The sequence below is a fragment of the Rhincodon typus genome, chromosome 26 (genome assembly GCF_021869965.1).
Source record: "Rhincodon typus isolate 14 chromosome 26, sRhiTyp1.1, whole genome shotgun sequence".
NCBI lineage: Eukaryota > Metazoa > Chordata > Chondrichthyes > Orectolobiformes > Rhincodontidae > Rhincodon > Rhincodon typus.
The window spans coordinates 5,778,474-5,800,332 of record NC_063357.1 but is presented as its reverse complement, the minus strand read 5'-3'; the positions used below and the strand labels follow the sequence as shown (position 1 = coordinate 5,800,332).

The window sequence follows — 21,859 nt, the reverse complement described above, 5'->3', positions numbered from 1 at the left end:
AGGCCCGAAACGTCAGCCTTCCTGTTCCTCTGATGCTGCTTGGCCTGCTGTGTTCATCCAGCTCTACAGTGGCTTTTGACACCCCCGAAAAAAGGTGTGGTTCAGTCTCAGAAGCTTATTACAACCAAGGGTTATACCCATAAGTGCAAGGAGGATTTGAGGAAAAATAATGTTCACCCAGAGGCTTGTGGGGGTTTGGAATACACTGCCTGGAAGGGTAGTTGAGGCAGGAAACCTCACAACCTTTTAAAAAGTACTTGGATGAGAACTTGAAATGTCATAATGTACCAACCACCTTACTAAGAGCTGAAATAAACTCTGCTGTCCGTATTCAGAAACAACCCCCATCTTCTCAGTGGAGAGCTCTTGAGATGTTCCCTGGCAACAGCCATTGAAGTAGTTTTTGAATACTATTGTGGAAGGAGATTGTTATGGGCTTTTGGGCTCCTGTTTTAGCAGATTGGAAGGAGCTGGGGTTTGCATTTGTTTAATTTCCCTATTTTCTTTACCCAGTACCATCCCTACAGGAATCGAGAGTGTGTGTTGCAGTTGGACATCTCTCTCTCCTATTCTCAGTCTAGTGAGTGTAGATTTTGGGTATCGCTAACCAATGAGCACAGAAGAAGACCATTTGGCCCATTGTACCTGTTCCAGCTCTTCTGAAGAACTATTAGTTAGTTGCATTCCTGCACATCCTTTCACCATTACCTTGCAAGTACTTCTCCAGTTCCCTTTTGATAGCTTCTACTGAATTTCATTCCATTGCCCTTTGCGCGTTCCAGGTGATAGCAAGTTGCAAACAGTTGTTTAATCTTAATCCAGTCATTAAACCTACAAGGAATGGAAGATATGAAGTTTAGAATGAAACAATTTAATAGAAAAAGTACTGTACAGGTGGTGTGTACTTACAATGCAATTGATTTCAAGTAGATCATTTCAAAGGACAGCATTGAGAAAGCTGTTTCAGAGTTGCAGTATGCAGTGAGTCCAACTTTGTCAAAGTCCCCCAGCAACTCCCCCACCCATCTCTGAAACTCAGGTGAGGTGACAGAACTGTGAACATAGCTAGTTACTCACTGTGCTGTTTCAATGTAGGAGTCGTAGATTGGTTTAAAGTCACTGAAGTTAAACCGTGGTTTGGGATCACTGTAGCAGTGAGTCACACTAGAACAGGACTAGTTTTGTTTTAGTTTTGCCTTCCCCTAAGGATAGTAGCAAAGAGGGTTTTTTTTTGGCAGTGGTACTGTGGAGGAAGTGTAGGGGGTGAGAGAGGGAGAGAATCACAATATTTCTCCATTGGGAGTATGAGGCAACCTTGGTGTGATATTTCTGCCTGTCAGCCCTGCTGTGATGGGAAGACTCAATGAGTGAGCACTGGCATTTGCTGTGATCAGAATAATCTTTCTCTTACCCCCTCCAAGGTGCAGAGGGAGGCAACGTGACTCCAGTGGGGGCAGCACCAGCTTCAAATTTTCCGCTGTCATGGTGAGGTGGGCAGTGAGCTGTGAGAAATGGGCACATGAAGACCACCGACCTGAGCGGTGGTAACACTCTGAGATAAAACGTCTTTGTGTTTGATTCGCACTGCAGAGACCCAAGCCCTGTGCTGCTCTCCTTGCTGCTTCTGCGGTTTGTCTATTTGGGAGGTTAAACCAAAAACCCTTGTCTGCCCTCTCGGCGAGGGGAGTGAGGAGCCTTGTATCTGACAGCAAGAATTTGCTGAGGAGCATTCTGCCTGGTGTCCTGGTCAATGATTATTCTTAAGTGCAATGATCTGTTTGTGGTATCTTGTCCTTGCAAATTGACTTCCGCCTGGCCCTCCATAAAACCAGCGACTGTAATTTTAAAAGTGCTTTGTTGGTCATAATGTACTTTATGATGTCCTGAGGTTGTGAAAGATGATGTAAGACTGCATGATCTTTCTTTAATGGTTTTATTCCATACGTGTTAGTGTGTGTTTTAGTGTTTGTGGGTGATTTTGTGTGTGTGTGTTACTGTACTTTGGAGTGTATGTGTGTGTTAGTTTTTTTTAATTTCAAAAATATACTTTATTCATAAAAGATATCTTTATATATGCATTGTTGCAGAGGCAGTTTGGTTCTGTACAGTAGCGTATCAAGGAAACAAACAAACATTGAAATTTGACTATCCAAACAAACCAAAGGCATCTCTAACTTGAACCAGACTATATTTACATGCATTTGAGGGAACAGGAGGGTCCAAGAACTGAACAGACCGCCATTTAATTTCAGCAGGAAAACCTCAAAGAATGGTCTTTACCCACTGCGTCCCGGTGGCAGCTGCCCCAAACATTAGTGTATCCCTCAGCACGTAGTCCTGAATCTTGGAATGTGCCAGTCTGCAAACTCATTCAGGGTCAACTCCTTGCTCTGGAACACCAACAATTTTCGGACAGACCAAAGAGCGTCTTTCACCGAGTTGATGGTCCTCCAGGCGCAGTGGATGTTAGTGTACGTGTGCGTGAGGTTTGGCATTGATTTGTTCTCTTGTTTCCTTTTCAGTCTTTTCAAGGGAGCCAAGGTCGTGCTTACCTGTTCAACTCAGTGTGAGTATCACAGGACAAAGCCAGATCAGGTAGCTCCTTTCTTCCTCCCTCGCCTGTCCAGTTTTTAAAAAGCCTCCATTCCCTATCCCTCCCATTCTCACTGTCCTTGCGTCACTCTCTACAATATCTGCCCAGTCCTTTCCTCCTGTTTCTTTTCTTTGTTGACTGCTCATTATGTACAGTACCACACTTAAGAAGTACCTCATTGGTTGCAAAGGTCATGAAAGGGTGCCAAAATGCAACTCCTCCCTTTATATGGCACTACTGAAACTGGCTGTTTCACCAGTTTGACCATGCACCCTTCCTATGCCATGTTACACTGACGGACTGATCAAGACAGATTAATAGCTTACCTAATAAAAAGAAAAAGTGCTGGGGAAAGCCAGCAGGTTTGACAGCATTTGTGGAGAGAGAAACAGTTAACATTTTGAGTCTAACCTGATGCTCCCAGATTTACTGAATTTCTCTAGCGATTCCTGTTTTTATATCAGATCTCCAGCATCCATAGTACTTCACTTTAATTTTAGTTTGATACGTAGATCTATACCTCCCATCTTCTTATTCTCTTGTCCTGTCTCATTGTTTAGAGTTATAGAGTCATACCGCTTGGAAACAGGCCCTTTGGCCCAAACTGGTCCATGCTGACCACAATGCCCACTCAGCTAGTTCCAATTGCCCGCATTTGGTCTCTATCCCTCTTAAACCCTTCCCATCCATGTACCTATCCAAATGTTTTTTGAATGTTGCTGTTGTACCTACCTCAACTACTTTCTCTGGCAGCCCATTCCATATATGCAACACTCTCTGCGTGAAGAAGTTGCCCCTCAGGTCCTTCTTAAATCTTTCCCCTCTCACCTTTAAACCTATGCCCTCTAGTTTTCAATTCTCCGTCGTTGGGAAAAAGACTATATGCATTCATCCTATCTATGCCCCTCATTTTATACACCTCAATAAGGTCACCCCTCATTCTCCCTCGTTCCAAGGAATAAAGTCCTATCCTGGCCAACCTCTCCCTATAACGCAGGCCTACTAGTCCTGGCATCATCCTCATAAATCTTCTTTGCAAACTTTGCAGTTTAACAATGTCTTTCTGTAGCAGGGTGACCAAAACTGTACACAATACTCCAAGTGCAGCCTCACCAACAACTTACACAACTGTAACATATCGTCCCACTCCTATACTCAGTGCCTCGATCGATGAAGGCCAGCATGCTAAATGCCTTCTTCACCACCCTGTCTGCCTGTGACACCGCTTTCAACGAACTATGTACTTGTATTCCTAGGTCCCTCTGTCCCACAACACTCCTCAGGGCCTTACCATTTACTGTATAAGTCCTTCCTTGGTTTGCCTTCCCAAAGTGCAACACCTCACTCTTATTGAATGCATTTGCCAATCCTCAGCCCACCTCCCCATCTGTTCAAGATCCCTGTGTAATTTTTGATAACCTTCCTCGCTATCAATGATACCTCCTAATTTTGTATCATCCACAAATTTACTAATCATGCCTTGTACATCCACATCCAGATCATTTATTTCAATAACAAATAACAAAGATACCAGCACGCCACTAGTCACAGGCCTCCAGTCCAAGAAATAACCTTCAACCATCACCCTTGCTTCTTACTATCCAGCCAATTTTGAATCCAATTTACTAACTCTCCCTGGATCCCACGCAACCTAACTTCATGACTAGCCTGCCATTTGGGACCTTGACAAAGGCTTTAATAAAGTCCTTTTAGACAACATCCACTGCCCAACCTCCATCTATCCTCTTGGTTACCTCCTCAAAAAAATTCTAAAGGATTTGTCAGACATGACGTCCCGCACACAAATCCATGCTGACTAACCCTAATCAGACCTTGACTATTCAAATGTTGCTTGATCCTGACCCTCCGTATCCTCTCCAATAACTTGCCTACCACTGATGTCAGGCTCACTGGCCTTTAGTTCCCTGTGAGTCAGGTCAGTGGAGGATTCAGTAAAAACCTGGTCTGGATTATCCATTACCACCATATTCCTGGACGTACTTCAAGCCGAAGGCTGTAACTGTCTTAATGAGAGATCATATTGTAGCACAGCAGTATCCCTGCCTGATGTCTAAACTCAGTTCCATTTACTGGACATGTGGATATTGCTGGTAAGTCCAGCATTTAATACCCATCCCTAATTGCCTTTAAGAGAGTTGTTAAGTTGATTTCTTGAACCACTGCAGCCCATGGGCTGTAGGTTCACCCACACTTCTGTTATGGGAAGAGTTCCAGGATTTTGACCCAGTCACAATGAAGAAACACTATTATATTTTCAAGTCAGGATGGTGAGTAGCTTGCGGGGCAATTTGCAGCTGGTGGTTTTCCCATCTATCTGCTGCCCTTGTTCTTTTAGCTGATCAAGGTCATAGGGTTGGATGGTGCTGTTGACGGAGTCTGGATGAGTTGCTGCAGTCCATCTTGTAGATGGTACACACTGCTGCCACAGTGCATCAGTGGTGGAGGGAGTGAATGTTGAAGGTGGTGGGTAAGGTGCCAATCAGATGGGCTGCTTTGCCCTGTTAGTGTTGAGTTTTTTGAGGTAACATCACCCAATGCTGGAGGATGGTAAGTAAGGACATGTTGGAGGGTAATTATTCTTCGGTAAAGGCCGTTGCCTTAGAACTAGTTGCTGTTATTTGCCGGAGCGAGTCAGTAAACTCAGTTCTTTAAGTATTGTAATTTGTCAAAATCTTTTTCCATTCACTGTCACCCGGTTATAGATTTTGGAAAGCGGGACAGTTTCTAATTCGCCAACCATCTCAAACTCCTGTCACAGACTCTGAGGTGAAGATTGAGAAAAGGTTCTTCTTAGCCTCACCTTGACCCAATACCCCCACCCTCTTGTCATTATTGTCCCCACTGCCATCCAGCCCTGGTACTAGAGCTTCTAGCTAGTTCCTTGCTGTTACCATTGGTGTCACTGTGAGGTCTGCATGTATTTGCCACACAGAGTAACAGTCAATTCCAGAGGCCAGTCTTTTGCATGATTACAGGGAGTCATAAGGTCACTTTGTCCCATTTCTCCTTCCAGGGCTGCAGTTCTGAGGAACATTGGATTTGCCTTTATCAGTCTGTTGGCCATTCTGTCAGTTTAAACTCCTCACCTTCTCTCTCACACCTCTCCCTCCTCCTCTCACTCTCTCTCTCTTTCTTTCTCCTCCTTTCTGCTATACCACCCTCGCTCCCTTCTCTGCCTGTCTTCCTCCCTCCCCCTCCCCCTTGCTCTTTTCCCTCTCCCTGAATTCTGTTCTCTCTCCCTCTCTCTTTTTTCCACCGTCTTTCTCTCCCTCTCTTCCCTGCTCACCCTGTTTTCCCCTCTCTCTTTCTTACTTCCTTTCTCTCTTTCTTTCCTTCTCTCTCTCTCCCTCTCTCTCCCCCTCCCCCTCTTCCCCTTCTTTCTCTGTCTGTCTCTTTCTCCCTGTCTCTCTGTCTTCCCCTTCTCTCCCTGCCCCGTCCACAGGCAATATGGTCTTTTTTTACCCCTCTGATTTGCTTTGTATCACTCAGCACATGCAGTGATTGAAGCTGTGGCCTCGTGCTCTCTCGTTAGCCTCCGGCTGCCCGTGGAGCCCTGTTTGAGATATTTTCAGTTTTAGCCTTCATTACGTGTACCTCTCCATACGCTGCCTGGTTCACTAAAGGCTGGGTTCTGCCTCTTCTCTGACTCCTCCTCTCTAATATTATTTCAACTATTTTGGAGCTTTCTTATCTCTCCATGACTGTAACGTAGGAACAGGAGTAGGCCATTCAACCCCTCAAGTCTTTATTTTTAGACAGTCGGGTCAACAACTTGCATTTATATAACATTGTCAACATTTTCCTCATTGCCAGAGTGTTAATACTTCACAAGTAGTGAAATTTGGCTGTAAAGTGCTTTGAGATGTGCTGAGGTAGTGACAGGTGCCACAGAAATGTGCATTCTGTGTTTATTTTCCATGTTTAAGTGCTGGTGTTGTCTGAAATTTCTTTGCAGAGTCAATGTGGGCTGTGGACCAGCGGAGGAGCGGGTTTTACTTACTGGCCTGCATGCAGTGGCCGACATTTACTGTGAAAACTGCAAAACCACACTGGGCTGGAAATATGTAAGTTGGTGGCTGTGTGTGTTGCTGTGTGTTTGGGTATCTCCTATATATGGATATCTCCTTGTATATCTGTCTGTGTGCCTTTTTTTTATTCATTCACGTGATGAGGGCGTCGCTGGCTAGGCAGCATTTATTGCCCAGAGGGCAGTTAAGAGTCAACCACATTGCTGTGGGTCTGGAGTCACATGTAGGCCAGCCTAGGTAAGGATAGCAGTTCCTTCCCTAAAGGACATCAGTGAACCAGATGGGTTTTTCTGACAATCAGCAATGGATTCATGGTCATCATTAGATTCTTAATTCCAGATATTTTATTGAATTCAAATTCCACCATCTGCCATGGCGGGATTCGAACCCAGGTCCCCAGAACTTTATCTGGGTCTCTGGATTAACAGTCCAGCAATAATACCACTAGGCCATTACCTCCCCCTCTCTTGTGTGTCTTTTTGTTTCCTGCAGTTTGTAGTTTTTGTACGTGTGTGCATATTTGTTAAATTTTGTTTGTTAACACCTGAAATGTTTTACTACGTTTAAAAGCACTACATAAATGTTATTTTTATGTGACATTATTACCCAGTGATTGACAATTCACCTCCTCCCACCCGCAGCCAACATATAAAACTGCATATATCTATGTGTCCTCAGTCATGACACTGGAATTCTCCGTCAGGCAGACTCCATTATATTTGCATTGAAATATAGGAAATAGGAGCAGGAGTAAACCATTGCGCCCTTCAAACCTCCTAAGCCATTAATATCCTCTCCATCAATCTCATATCCCCTGAAGTATTTAATATCTTGGAACCTCTCGATATCTGTCTCGATCCTAATCAGTGACTGACCCTCTAAAGTCCTCTGGGGTAGAGAATTCCAAAGGTTCACCACCTTCTAAGTGAAAAGATTCCTCCTCATTTCAGTCCTCGATGGCGTCCTCCTTATTCCAAGACTCTGTCCCCTGGGTGTAGACAGCAACATCCCCATGATCACCTCAAAACAAGAATACTTCTCTGAACGAGAGAGAATGCAGACCTAATCTCCTCAATCCAGGACACTGCAGGGATGGGATCTGTCTGCTGAACTTACACTGAACTGCACCTAAGCAAAAACAGAATGTGAAGTGATTCTAGGCCTCAAACCATAAGTGAATGTAAAGATGAACGCTTGCGGTCAAACACTTGTAATTACCTTTGCAAAGTGATAATAGCAAAAACACAATACTCCCCACACCTGTGGGGTGTCCTGTTTAATTGAAAGTAACTCTTACTCAGCTTCTTAAGCTCTAATGTCTGAACCCTGTTCTGACCTGGCCTTGCAGCACTTGAAAAACCTGATTGTTAGGTTATTTTCTTTATTTTCATTATTTTCTTTTCCTTTCACAACCAGAGGGCAGATAATTTTAAAATATTTATAAGATGTAGTTATTGCTAGCTGGGCAGCATTTCTTGCCCGTCCCTAGTTGCCCTCAAGAAGGTGATGGTAAGCTACCGTCTTGAACTACTGCAGTCCACGTGCTATAGGTAGACTCACAATGCCCTCATGAAGGGAATTTCAGGATTTTGACCAAGTGACACTGAAGGAACAGCAATATATTTGCAAGTCAGGATGGTGAGTGACTTGGAGGAGAATTTGCAGGTGATGGTGTTCCCATGTATCTGCTGCCCTGTCCTTCTAGATTCTTCTTTACATTAAATAATCCATACTGCGCACCCAGGACTAAGGACTTTCCAACACAGTGGGTATGATGTGTTCATTTGAATATTGGGTTGTAGTAAGAGGTGCGCTAAGTCCAATTTAGACAATCTAACTCAAAACAAACAGGGAATCCAGTCTGGATTCTGTCAGCCTGAAAAGGAGACACTGTTTCTGATACATTAAGATTAGACTTGAGGCTTGTTCCTTGGGTGATGCTGATCTCCCTGTGCCCCATATTGTCCTATGTACACTCCCTTACTGCCTGTTCTCACCTCTGTAACCTTTGCCTCATTCTGTCCCTGCTTCAGCCCATCAAGTGATAAAATCGTCAACCCACATTTTGTTAGATCCCCAACCCAACTATAAGGCCCGAGCTCAAGCTAAACCCCCTTTGCCTGTGTGCTAATAAAGCATCAAGTCCTATTCACCTATTGTGCTTGTATTCTGTACTATATTGGCCCCTAGTCCAATAGCCCTTCGATTCTAAAAGTTCTTACTGCTCTTTTTGAATCCCTCAACGATTGCCCTGATGTTGTACTCCGCCTCATCGCTGTAAAGTCATCCAGTCTCAACACTCTCTCTCAGAAATCAGCGTTCTTCCAATTCCAATTGCACACCACTGATTTTAATTTTTCCACCATTGGCTGTTTCAGCTTTAAAATTCCTTCTTCAAACATCTTCACGTCCTTTAACCCCCCCTTTATGATACTTCCTAAAACCTACCTCTTGGACTGATGTTTTCACCACCAATCTGAATATAGGAATGAATGAGCAGGAGGAGGCCATTCATCCTATCAAACCCTGCACCACCTTTCCATAAGATCATGGCTACTCTGGTTGTGATCTCAACTCCACCCTCTGGTCTATGTCCCCCATGAGTCATTGAAAATCTAAATAATTCAGCCTTGAATACTTTTCAAGACCCAATTTCCACTACATCCTGGGGAAGCGAATTCCACGATCTGTTGATCCTCTGTTAGAAAACACTTCTCATCCTGATCTTAAAAGGGACACCTCTTATTCTTAAACTGTGTCACCTAGTTCTAGTCTCCCCGACGACATAGAAGATGGGAGCAGGTGGTCTGGTTGATCATCGAGCTCAATATCCTAATCCTAATCCTAATCCTGCCCTCCCCCACAGCCCTTCATCCTTTCATCCACAAGAGCATCTACCTCTTCCTTGAAAACACATGATGTTTTGACCTCAACCTGTGGTAGTGAATTCCACAGGCTCAATGTCTCTGGGTGCAGATGTTTCTCCTCATCTCAGTCTTAAAAGGTTTACTCCTTCTTCTTAAGCTACGACCCCAGGTTCTGAACTCCTCCACCATCAGGAATATCTAACTTGTCTAGTAATTTTAGAATTATATAGGTTACCGTGAGATCTCCCCTCATTCTTCTAAATTCCTGTGAATATAATCCTAACCTATTCAATCATTATTCATGTGCTAGTCCTGCCAACCAAGGAATCAGTCTGGTAAACCTTCACTGCACTCCCTCTATAGCAAGAATATCATCCCTCAGACAGGGAGACCAAATTGACCTCACCAGTGTCCTGTATAAGTGAATGAAGTCATCCTTGCTCATGTCCTCAAAGAGGATTCACAAGAGGAAATATCCTCTGAGTATCCACCATATCTATTCCCCCCGCTCCCGCACCGTTCAGAACTCTAGTGGACGTAGGCCGTGTTCAACTTTTCCTGTTACAATAACCCATGGTCACAGGAATATCTCATGTGCCTCGAAGTCAAGTTTTGTTTGATAGCACCTCCTCTGAAGCGCCTTTGGACACAAGTGCCACAGTCAAGGTGCCACATGAATGCAAGTTGAGGTTGTTATTGCTGTTGAACTCAGTGCTGCTGTTTGTCCACAGGAACACGCCTTTGAGAGCAGTCAGAAGTACAAAGAAGGAAAGTACATTATAGAACTTGCGCATATGATTAAGGACAATGGCTGGGAGTGAACACAAAGTCCTGCTGGAGCTGATCACTGGGCTGTTTATCCTGGAAAAAGAGGAGTAACTGAAGGCTTTGGTTGTACATGTTGTGGCGGGAAGCTGAGCTGCTGATGCTCCACCTCCCAGCCACCCTCCTCTGCATTTCTCTTCCTTTTATTGTCATTTATCTTCTATTGTCTTTTCGTTTCACCTCCTGCAGTCAGACATCTCCTGGCTCCTGCTCTCCACCATTGTCGTTGCGGCTGAACTACTGCACCAAAGCTCGGGGATATTGAATTTGCTTTTTTTATTGAAATTTCCCTTCCATCGGTTAACCTGACAAACTGTTCTAGTGACGTGACGTTTACTGGAGAATAGTGTAGTTCAGGATGATGGGGAGGTGAAAGGGGGCAACTCGTGGTGTTTCAGAGTAAATGCAGGCGGAAAGCTCAAAGTTGAGGCCATGTTACTTGGCGGTAGCTGGTGCTTCCACGTGTCTCCATGCCCCATCTGTTTGGCTGGTCAAGAGGCAGACTGTCACCAAAAACAAGTACCTGGAACCCAGTCGGTCATTTGGCTGACGGAAGGATAAAGACACTTCCCTCCACAAGCAGGCAGGGCCTGTAGGTGATGCATGTTCCCTTCCCAGAGGAAGGAAATCGGCCTCTTACCAGCTTGCCCACTGTGAGCCAATGTCTAGCCCTACCCTGGCATCTGGCGTGACCCACACAGGTGGCTTTGCATTCAGTTTGGACGCAGTCTTGCACTGGGAGTGGGTGGGGCTTCTCCTGCCCCCTTCATCCCAGTTTCCTTGATCGCTCCCAGCTGCCTCATTGTCACGTTATTTTAAAAATATCACTCCAATGGGATGCACCAATCCAACTAAAAAGCTGATAGGTTCTCTGGAAGCTTATCTATGTGAAAGGGTGCCTTCCCAACAAAGTTGGTGGTGAATTATTGGTTTCTCCAGGATGCTCCATCCCCTGCAGTGCCCCCAGTCAGACAAAGAATAACTGGAAGTGCAGCTTCTCGTCACCTGAATCTATTTCAACAGGTTCCTTTCAAATGATGATGATTCAAGGTGCCTGGAAATGGGTCAGTTTTGAGAGGGAGTGATGGATCAGCTGATTGTAGCTCAGCATTAACCTTTGTGGGCGTGTTGCCAGTGTTTTTGTCTGCAGACAAGAGACGGGCAAAGACAGAATGAGCGACAAATGGCAAAATGGTGTCCCTTTGATAGCCTGCCAGGGCTCATTGGGAAAGTGCAGTTGAGCTTCTGTTACAGACCAGGCAGAGTGAACAGTATCACTTCGAGTCTGTGAGGTAAGGTGAGGACAAAACCTCCTTCCGACGGACAGTGGGTTTGGGGACTGGAGGGGTGAGGGTTACCCAAACCCACAAAGCACAGCTCCCCAGCTGAGATTTCATTTCTAAAGCTGTCAGCAAAGGAGAAGCAATCCTAGTTGCCAGGGTGGTCATGTGAATGACAAATGACAAAACTGGTCCCACCTAATTACTTGATAGGGGTGAGGGAGGGAGAAGATATGTTTTTCAGACATGGTTACAGTCCCTGGGGTCAGTGGGGTGAGGAGACTGTTCCATCAGTGAGTGGGAAATACTGTAAAAATGTCAGAGACTGTTGTTTGCCAATCTAAAGTTGTACATAGCTCTTCTTAGACCCCATTTAGAAAAGGGGACTCATTTCCAGACACTGCACCCTCAGAAAGAACGTATTTAGAGTCATACAGCATAGAAGCAGACCTTTTAGTCCAACTCGTCCATGCTGACCAGGATTCCTAAACTGAACTAGTCTCTCATTTGCCTGCGTTTTATATTGGAGGAGGTGCAGCAGAGTTTCATTAATAAGACCCAGGGCCTGAAAGAGTCAAATTATAAGGGACAATTACTCAGACTCGAGCATCCCTTCGTACGTACAAGATTAAAGAGTGATCTAATTTAGATATTAGGATGATTAAAGGGTAGAAAGATAGAGACTATATTCTCTGGTAAGGGAAGTTCAGAACAAGGGGCAACACCTTAACAACTTGAAGCGAGACCATTCAGAAAATGAATGCTGTTGTGAAGGCCTTCAAGGGGTCTTGGAATTCTGGAACTCTGCACAAAAATGCTGTGAGGATCAAGGGAAAATTTCAGACTGAGCTTTATAGAGTTTTTTTTTCCCCTCAGGCAACAGTGTCCGGGAATGTTGGATCAGGGCAGGTAGATGAATTAAACAAATCGGCTGTGATCTAAGTGAATAATGGAATGAGCTCAAGGGGCTGAATGGCCTCCTTCTGTTCCTATTTACCTACTTGACATATTAGTAACCAGACATGACATGTTTCCATTGCTGTGTGCCCCGAGGCTGAGACAGGAGGGAGCTCTGAACCTCGTGATGGAACCTTTTATTTTGATTCAGTAAAGTCCGATAAATATTCAGGAATGATCTTGGGTCAGCTCAGCAGGTTGCCTCCAGCCTTTAAATTAACCCCCAGTCCTCCCAGCCCCTGTTTCTGGGGTAAGCGTATTTGCATCCTGCTGGCTGTTACAAAGAGCCCACATGCCATATTTTTCGACAAGTCACACTTTTCAGCTTTCTTCACTTCTCTATTTTTGCAGCGATACAGAGGCTGCAGCAACTTTCTACAACATACGCCCAGAGTGTAACCAAAACGTAGGGTTGGGTATCGCTGCTGAAATCCCTGGCACCAGCAAGCAGACCACTGGGCTTTTATGAGTCAACAGGGCAGCCAGTCAAACAAATGTGTTCAAATATCGACCAAAGCACCTCTCCATTTGCACAGTCTCATGAGCCAGGTAGCAAGTCCAGCCATAGTTATCAGCCGTGAACTGTCACTGGACTGTGTTTAATTGGTACAGAGATCTCCCTTTTATGTGTCAGTCGTGTGGTTAATCTGAAGCCTTCATCTAATGTATCTAATGTTTGGAGTTTGGCTTTTAAAAAAAGCTACATCCAAACACAAGTCCAGTTTGGGAGGATAACTCCTGTTGTCTGATCATTTTGTGGGACTTTCTCACATCTTGCTGGTGGTTGGATTGTGAAGACTTCACATGGATTCCTCCAATATCCCAGCGATAACACTGTCGCCCAAGGCTCACAGGGTATCATAAATATCGTTGTCCAAAAATGCCTTTTGGTCCCCACTCAAGGCAGGCCTGCAGTGAATAAGATCCTGGAGCAGAAGGACCAAGTGCACCAGTGTGGCTGACCAACACGGTCTGTGTAGATGCTTGTAGAGAGAGAGTAAATAGGACGTTGCATTACGGGTTAGTGGCTATATCGTGAACACGGTGGCTGACTTGTTACCATGGGTTTGTGTCCTCCCTCGCATGGAATATAATATGTCCAAAGCAACGTCACAGAGCCTCTTGGTTGGGTGGCCTGTTGTACATCCAACAAGCCCTTTGGTTCAAGCAGCCAATTAGCCTTTGTTTTGTTGCGGCCAAAGCTAGCTTCTAATTGGATTTCGCTTTGATCTGAAGTAATCATTGGCGATCACTGCCAATTCCCTGATAAGTCATATTGCCTCTTGCGATTGGCTAAAAGATGTACACTTTGCTAGATCATCTCCTTAAGTGATAATGTACTGTCCCCCTATTTAAACAACAAATTGGTAATATATACAGAATTTGTCTTATATTGTGTACTCTTGTAAATATTCGTATTTAAAAGAATTTTTTATAATATATATATTCAACAATGTCTGACCCATATCTTTGAGCATTTTTTCCTGCTTTGTATTAATTTATGCTGAAATATTTTCTTTACATTTTAAGGTATTTTTGTTTCATCTCAGTTTGTCAAGGGGAGAGATGCAACAATTCTTGTTGTTTACATTTTGTATTCTGCTGTATTAAGCCAGGGTGCTACATTGATCTGAGTTAGCAGATACTGTAAAGTAACACCCTTTCTCAAGGTAGCATTGGGTCAATAAAACCACTCTTTTTGGGGTCAGATAGTCACAGCTACCTAATCTTGCTATTGCCGATTTAAGGTAATTTGCAAAAGAGTCAACAGTTACCTCAAGAAAAGTTTTTTTTTGTTTAAACACAGCAAGGAGTTAGGATCTAGAATGCGCTGCCTATGAATGTGGTGGAGGTAGATCCAATTGTGGCTTTCAGAAGAGAATCGGATCATTATCTGAAAGAGGAAAAACATTGCAAGGCAGGAGATTGGCGCTAGGTGAAATTGTCTTGCAGAGAACAGGCACAGACATCACAGGATGAAGGGCCTCCATCTGTAATGTAGCTATTCTGTGATTCATTCTACAATTGCATTTCTCACATGAGCCAGTCCAATTCTAGGAACATGGAAATAGGAGGAGAACTAGACCATTTGACTCTTCAAACTAGCAACCCCACTCAGTAAGATAATTGGCTTCTATCTCATTCCATTTTCCTATGCTATCCCCCATCACTTTATTTCTCTAATATCTAGATATTAATCAGTCTCAATCTAAGAGAGAAGGTTAAGAGGTGACTTAATAGAGACATACAAGATGATCAGAGGATTAGATAGGATGGACAGTGAGAGCCTTTTTCCTCGGATGGTGATGGCCAGCACGAGGGGACATAGCTTTAAATTGAGGGGTGATAGATATAGGACAGATGTCAGAGGTGGGTTCTTTACTCAGAGTAGTAAGGGTGTGGAATGCCCTGCCTGCAACAGTAGTAGACTCGCCAACTTTAAGGGCATTTAAATGGTCATTGGATAAACATATGGATGATAATGGAATAGTGTAGGTTAGATGGGCTTCAGATTGGTTTCACAGGTCGGCGCAACATCGAGGGCCGAAGGGCCTGTACTGCGCTGTCATGTTCTGTGTTCTAAACATGCTCAACTGTTGAGCTTTCACAGCACTCGCACAGAGAATGAAGAAATTCCTCTTCATCTCAGTCTCAAATGACTTACCTTTATTTCAAAAATATGCTTTATTCATAAAAATATCTTTACGTACATAGTCACTAGGGCAGTTCAATTCCACACACAGTATTTAGATATGTAGGACAAACAAGCCCAAGGTGTTTCTTACTTATACGTAAGTTTACAGAAATTATTTACAAAAGTTTGAGGCACCAGGAGGGTCTGATAACTGAATAGACCCCCATTTAACTTTGGCAGAGAAACCTCAGGTGGTGGTCTTTCCCCACTTTACCTTGGCGGTAGCTGCCCCAAGCTTTAGTGTGTCCCTCAACACAGTCCTGGACCTTGGAATGTGCCAGTTTGCAACATTTGTTTGAGGTCAATTCCTTGCATGTTATGGGCAGACCAAAGAGTGTCTTTCACTGAATTGATGGTCCTTCATGCACAGTCGATGTTTGTCTCAGTGTGCATGCAGGCGAACAGATCTTAGAGCACAGAGTCCTGCATCACAAAGCTGCTCAGGATGAACATCAACAAAAACTACTGCATCTCTCTTCATACACCCTTTATTCTGATACTGAATGCCTTGTGGGGTTTAGACATGCTCTGCAAAGGGAAGCATCCTTCTTGCATCTATCCTGAGAAGCCCTCTAAGCATCAATGAGATCACTTGTCTATCACTTCTGGATTTTAGCTTGTGTTCCTCAATCTGTCCTCATAAAACAATCATAGGAGCTGGAGAGTTTTGCAGTTTCATTTCATCCAGGTTCTTGCTTTAAGCTCACAATCAATATGAAAATTAGTCCCAGTTAAAGGTAGCCCAGTTGAAATCTCCATTTTTCTTCTCTGTTAAATTCTATTGTCGTGGAGGCTTAGTCACCACCTCCAGCTGTTGTCCATTACCTGCTTTCAATGACCATCCTTGATGTGAGCCATTCAGCATTTGGGCAACTGTGTCCTCAGTTCTAAGTCACTGGACTCAAAAAAATAACTGTTTCTGCCTCCACAGATACTGCCAGATCTGCTGAGTTTCTCCAACATTGTTAATGTGTCCTTGCGCCTTGTGTACATTTTCAGTCTCAGGTAGAGAGTGATGGGAACAGACACCCTGCCTCCCCACCACCACCGTACCCTGATTGCCTCTAATTTTCCATTTTTTACACTTGGGTAAAGAAAGAGCTAGGCCATTGAACCTAAGACCACCCAGATGTTTAGCTGCAGATATTTTCCTGAACAACCTGTTCAGAGATGTTATGACATACCTCTGGAGGAGGTGGGACTTGAACCCTGTCTCTGAGGTAGACACATTACTACTGTTCCACAAGAGCCCTAAAGCCTACTGCATCTGATATTCCTAGGCAGTCTCCCTCCAAATAATGACCAGACCTGAGTCTTCCAAGATCAAGCTAATTCAGACTAGTACAGCTGTGGATTTATTTTTAAATCAACCAGTTCAGACACATTATGGCACACCTTTGGGGCAGCTGGGACTTGAACCCAGGCTTCCTGGCGCAGAAGTTGGGACACGACCACTGCGCCACAATCATCCTTAGTGTTCAGTTGTATCCTTTTCTGAAACCTACTTTTCAAAGACGCATTATCATTAAGCTGCTAAGACTTGATGTAAACAAGGTCCATTCAGGATTATTTGTTAGCAGCAGTAATCTTATCGTGATTCTTTTTTCAACAGCACCTTTCTGAACAGTCCAAATGACCTTGAGCTTGTCATGGCAGAATAGATAGTTGAGATCTCCAATTGTGAGCCAGGCCCAGTCTCTCATCTGCAAACCTTTGTTGCAAAGAATCCAGTGCTGTGACCCACCTGTCGTGCTGCATGTTTGGAGTCCTAAACTTAGCAAAAGACTGTTCAATCCACATTGTCTCTGTAGACCTTTGCAGCAATGCAGTTGGTCACACTACCCTTACTCTTTTCCCCCATAGTCCTGTATTTTCCTCCTCTGTCATCAATCCAATTCCTGTTCAGAAAATACTATTGAATCTGTTTTCACCAGAGCACTCCAGGCCTCCACAACTGACTGTGTAGAAATAAACACCCCACTCCCACCCCACTCTGCATCTTTTGCCATTATTTTAAATCTGTATCCTCTAATTCCAGACTGAGTGAATAAGAAGGTAGTATCACAAACACCAATATTTGGAATACACCAGTTAAATCTTTTACCGTTTTTCTCTTCTTCACCATCCCAGTTTCTGCATAAGTGAGGTATGCTATCCCTGACACCTGATAAATTCTGGTAAATATCTGAATTTAGTATGTTAGAGTCATACTGCACTGACTTGTCTTAAGATCCCATTGGCATTTAGGATAATTGAACTATATAAGGGGCCCTGAGGGCTCTGAACACAGGGCTGGATGCTGAGATTCTTTGTGGGGCATTCTAGAATGTGGGAACACCATCCTAAAAGAAGGGGTCTGCCATTTAACACTGAGATGCAGAAGAATTTCTCCAATCAGTAGGCAGTTAGTCTGTGGAATCTTTTTTTTCCTAGTAAGCAGTGAAGGCTGGGTCATTGAATACAGATTAGTAGAATCATGCTGTACAGAAGAGGCCCTTTGGTCCATTGAGTCTAAACTACCAAAACTACATTACTACCTATAGCAGTCCCACTTTCCCACACTAGGCCCATAGCCTTAAATGTTGTGATGTTTCAAGTGTTCGTCCAAGCACTTTTTCAAGGTTATGAGGTTTCCTGCTTCAAGTACCCTCCCAGGCACTGCATTCCAGGCCTTCACCACCCTCTGAGATGAAAAAGATTTTCTTCCAATCCCCTCTAACCCTCATGTCTTTCACTTTAAAATTATGCCCCTTGGATTGGAAACAAGGTTAGTTTTTTCATCAAGGGAGTCTAGGGTTATGGGCTGGGGGTGTATGGGGTGTTGGAGGGAGCGGATAGGAAAGTAGAGACCACACAATCAGAGAAGCCTTGATCCCCAGAATCAACTGAGCAGATTGGAGGGGCTGAATGGCACACTCTTGTTCCTGTTACTTTCTTGTATTATCTTCCAAATCTTTTCTTTCAAATGTACAGATTATTAAGATGTTTGAGAACTGGACAGCAGAGTGGGGTTCAATAAACATTTTTTCCTCTTCTTGAGAAGACAGATCGGCAAATCACCCAGACTCCAGGGTGGTAGGTCTCCCTTAGCCAGAAAATTCTGATTGAATGATGCGTCATGTACTACAATGTGTCAAGTTTAAACTAATGTCTTTTTTTTGTGATTTGGAGAGATGGAGGCATGGGGAGTGGAAGGAATGATGAAGAGAGCTGATATTAAACATCAACCAAACATAAAGTAATAGTTGCTGCTCCCCCAACCACCACCATCAGTCTATGTCCCTTGCCCCCTCTGTGTCTGAGCTATTTGGTAACATTGATTAGCAGCTCATGACTTCGCCAGCGGGGCTTTGAGAATGTCGGAATCTGATTCATTTTTCTCTTGCTGTGCTCAGTTCTGTGAATTGTTCCGGTGGGATATGCACAGAAAGCACAGTTTTACATTAGAGCTGTGATGACTGCCAAGCTCTGGTTTGTTGCTAAGTGCTGACTTTGACCTGCCTAAACAGGGGAAGATCTTGTAAACCAACAAGAATTGAGTTCAAGTCAATTAAACATTCAAAACATGTCTCTTTTCCCCAATGCTTCCTTGGAATTATTTTCTACTACCACCTCTTCCCCTCCCCCACTTCCTGCCTTCAAAAATCTTAACGCATTCTTGTGTGTTGTTTGCCCACCCCAAAATGGGTAAGAAGCATAAAACCCTGGTTAGGCCTTACTTGGAGTACTGTAAGCAGATCTGCACACCATCCTTAGGAAGGATATATTGGACTTGGATGAAATACAACATATATTTATGAGAATGATACTTGGACTTAAGGGGTTAAGTTATGAGGGGTGATTATACAGATAAGGCCTGTTTTCGCTAAAATTTAGAAGGTTAATGGGTGATATGATCAAAGTCTTCAAGATGTTAACAGGAAAAGATAGCGTAGATAAACACAATTCCTCTGATAGGTAATTCTAGAACTAGGGAATATTGTCTAAAACTTAAGACCAGACCATTCAAGAGAGATGTTAGGAAGCAGTTCTACAACAAAGGGTGATAGTTTCAAACCTCTATCTTCCACACATGGCAACTGTTAAAGGATAGGAGCCAAAGGCAGGTATATGGACTTAGGCCACAAATCAACCATGATCTCATTGAGTGGTGGAACACACGGGAGGAGCTGAATTGTCTACTCCTATTTTTATGTTCACAATTTATTTTGTAGGCAGAGCTGCCAGGATCAGTATTTTGCTGGTTTGTGATCCAAATCATTGTGGGAGCAGAGAGTTCCCTTTCTTGGTTTTGCAGCTGCCCCTTAGAAGGAGGCTGGGATGGTGACTGGCACGTCAGGCTGACCATAGGGCATAGAGATGGCCTTAGAAATAGGTTTGTCTACCCCATTTCTGATTCACCCTGTATAATCATGCAGCACAGGAGGTCATTTGGCCCATTGTGTCAGTGCTTGCTTCTCAATTCTTCCAATCCAAATTACTGCCACTCTTTACCCACACCCATTCAAGTATTTATCCAGTATCCTTTTCACTATTTCAACCCTTTGGACAGCAACTGATTTTTTACAATAAATTATCCCCAACACACCAGGTTCTTTTTGTCAATCGTTTTAAATCTGTGACACACCGACCTCTACAAAACCAACACTCCCCAAGAATCTGAGGCGCCATTCCATCAGCGTGAGGAGCCTGCGCGGTGAGTTAGTCCGCCTGCCTGCCCCTGAGACTGTTTGACTATGGGGTGCATCACACCCAGATCCCACCTTCAACTCTAATTTCTCAACGCTGTGTCCGCGAAAATCTGTTTGACCACTGATGGAGACTGGAAAGCCCGGTGGCTCACCTGACCTTTCATAAGCCTGGAGCAATTATGGGAAGCCTTTCAGCAGCTAGCGTGAAGTGAATGAGATTTTTTCAGAATCAAAGATTGAAGGATTGTATTTGAATTCGTTTTATTTTCCAAAGTGACTTGTTGCATGTGAGGCTGAAGCAAAAGGTTGTTTAATTATAAGAACAAATTCAAAACAAAACGTGTACTCTCTTGATCGAAGAGTGATCTAATTGAGGTGTTTAAGATTATTTTCAAGAGAGTTGACGACCAGAGAGATTAATTCTCCATGTGTTGGGAAGAATGGGAGACCAAAACAAGGCAACTTTTATTTTAAAACTAGAACCAACTGTTCATGATGTTTGGAAACCTTTCACACACAACGTTAGTGAACAATCTGAAACTCCAAGTACGCTGTTAATGCTGAGAGACCATTGAAATATACATGCAGGAGTCGATAGATTTTTAATTAGGGGATGTCGAAGTTGCACAGATACAAGACATGGATTAGCTTTAATCTGAATGATCAGAAGGCTCAATGAGTTGAATGACTTCCTCTGGTTCTTTTCAGCAATTGCCACTTTTGCTGTTTGTTATGTTACGCTTCGAGGTGTAACTCAGTTCAGTCTAAAAGCTTTTGGTCAAAACAACTGCGCCGTCACAGAGGAACTAAGCATTTCTCTTTGGATTGCTTGGGTTCCTCGTCTCCAGATCACCAAGGGAAAATGCCGAGACAGCGCAGTTCTGAAAGTGCCCTGAGGTTAAGTCCGGCGCGGGGGTTGGGTGGGGGCTGGTACAGTCATACTGTATTTCCCTGGTGCTGCAGGTGGTCCCCAGGTCTCGGAATTCAGAGAGTGCAGCAGTAGCTAGGCTTTGCCCATACAGCAGAATTCACCTCCTCCCCACCCAGGTTTGACTTCACCTGACGAAGGGTCTATGCTTCGAAAGCTTGTGATTTCAAATAAACCTGTTGAACTATAACCTGGTGTCGTCCCAGGTTTGGGCAGGGCTGCGTTGGAATCAGTCTGCAGCCCCTGAATCCTCGTGTGTGTTTGTATATAATCAGTATTTCCAGAAGAAGCATTTGTAAATTGTGTTACTGTGCTTAATTGTCACAAATAAAGTTTTTTTTGTAAATATTTGGATGTCTCCTGCTTTTGCTGTGAAACAGGATGAATTAAGTGTATACTGTACCCATACAAAAAGTTAGGGAATATTCCTTTTCAAAGGTATTTCTTCCTTCCATACCATCCATAGTCCAGAATCTAGAATTCCAGAAACCCTTTGATTAAGGTCTGCATATTCAAGTCTCACCAAATGCAGAGTTGTGTAGTAATGTCTCTGGACAGGATGATTAGAAATTAGTTTTTGTTTCTAAGTAAAGATTAGGTTTAAAGATACACTGGATCTTTGTTGGGGCAGTGGTAGCAGGATGCAAAGATGTACAAAGTGGAGAGTCCCTAGGATTAGTGCTGGGGGAAATGAACAAAGTGCATACAAGAGCAGGTGAGAGTTTGGGAATTCTGCAGTGAATAATTCTTTTTATGACTCCCCAAAGTCTGCCCACCATCTATAAGGCAAAAGTCAGCAGTGTGATGGAATGTTCCCCACGTGCCTGGATAACATTCAAGAAACTTGACACTGTCCAGGACAAAGCAGCCCTCTTGATTAGCACCACATCCACAAGCATCCACTCCCTCCACCATTGCTGCTCAGTAGCAGCAATGTGTACTATCTACAAGATGCACTGCAGAAATTCACCAAA

At 43.7% G+C, this 21,859-nt stretch overlaps 1 protein-coding gene across 2 annotated transcripts in view; it reads left to right on the top strand.

Moving 5' to 3' along the window:
• LOC109929391 (protein yippee-like 2) overlaps positions 1-21,230 on the top strand; it is a 59,435-nt gene extending 38,205 nt beyond the window's left edge. For both annotated transcript variants that reach the window (XM_048612617.1, XM_048612618.1), the window contains exons 3-5: positions 2,523-2,566; positions 6,570-6,678; positions 10,241-21,230. In XM_048612617.1, coding sequence (XP_048468574.1) covers positions 2,523-2,566; positions 6,570-6,678; positions 10,241-10,330 — 243 coding nt within the window. In that variant the 3' untranslated portion in view covers positions 10,331-21,230. The remainder of the gene's footprint in view (positions 1-2,522; positions 2,567-6,569; positions 6,679-10,240) is intronic.
• The last annotated feature ends 629 nt before the right edge of the window (positions 21,231-21,859 follow it).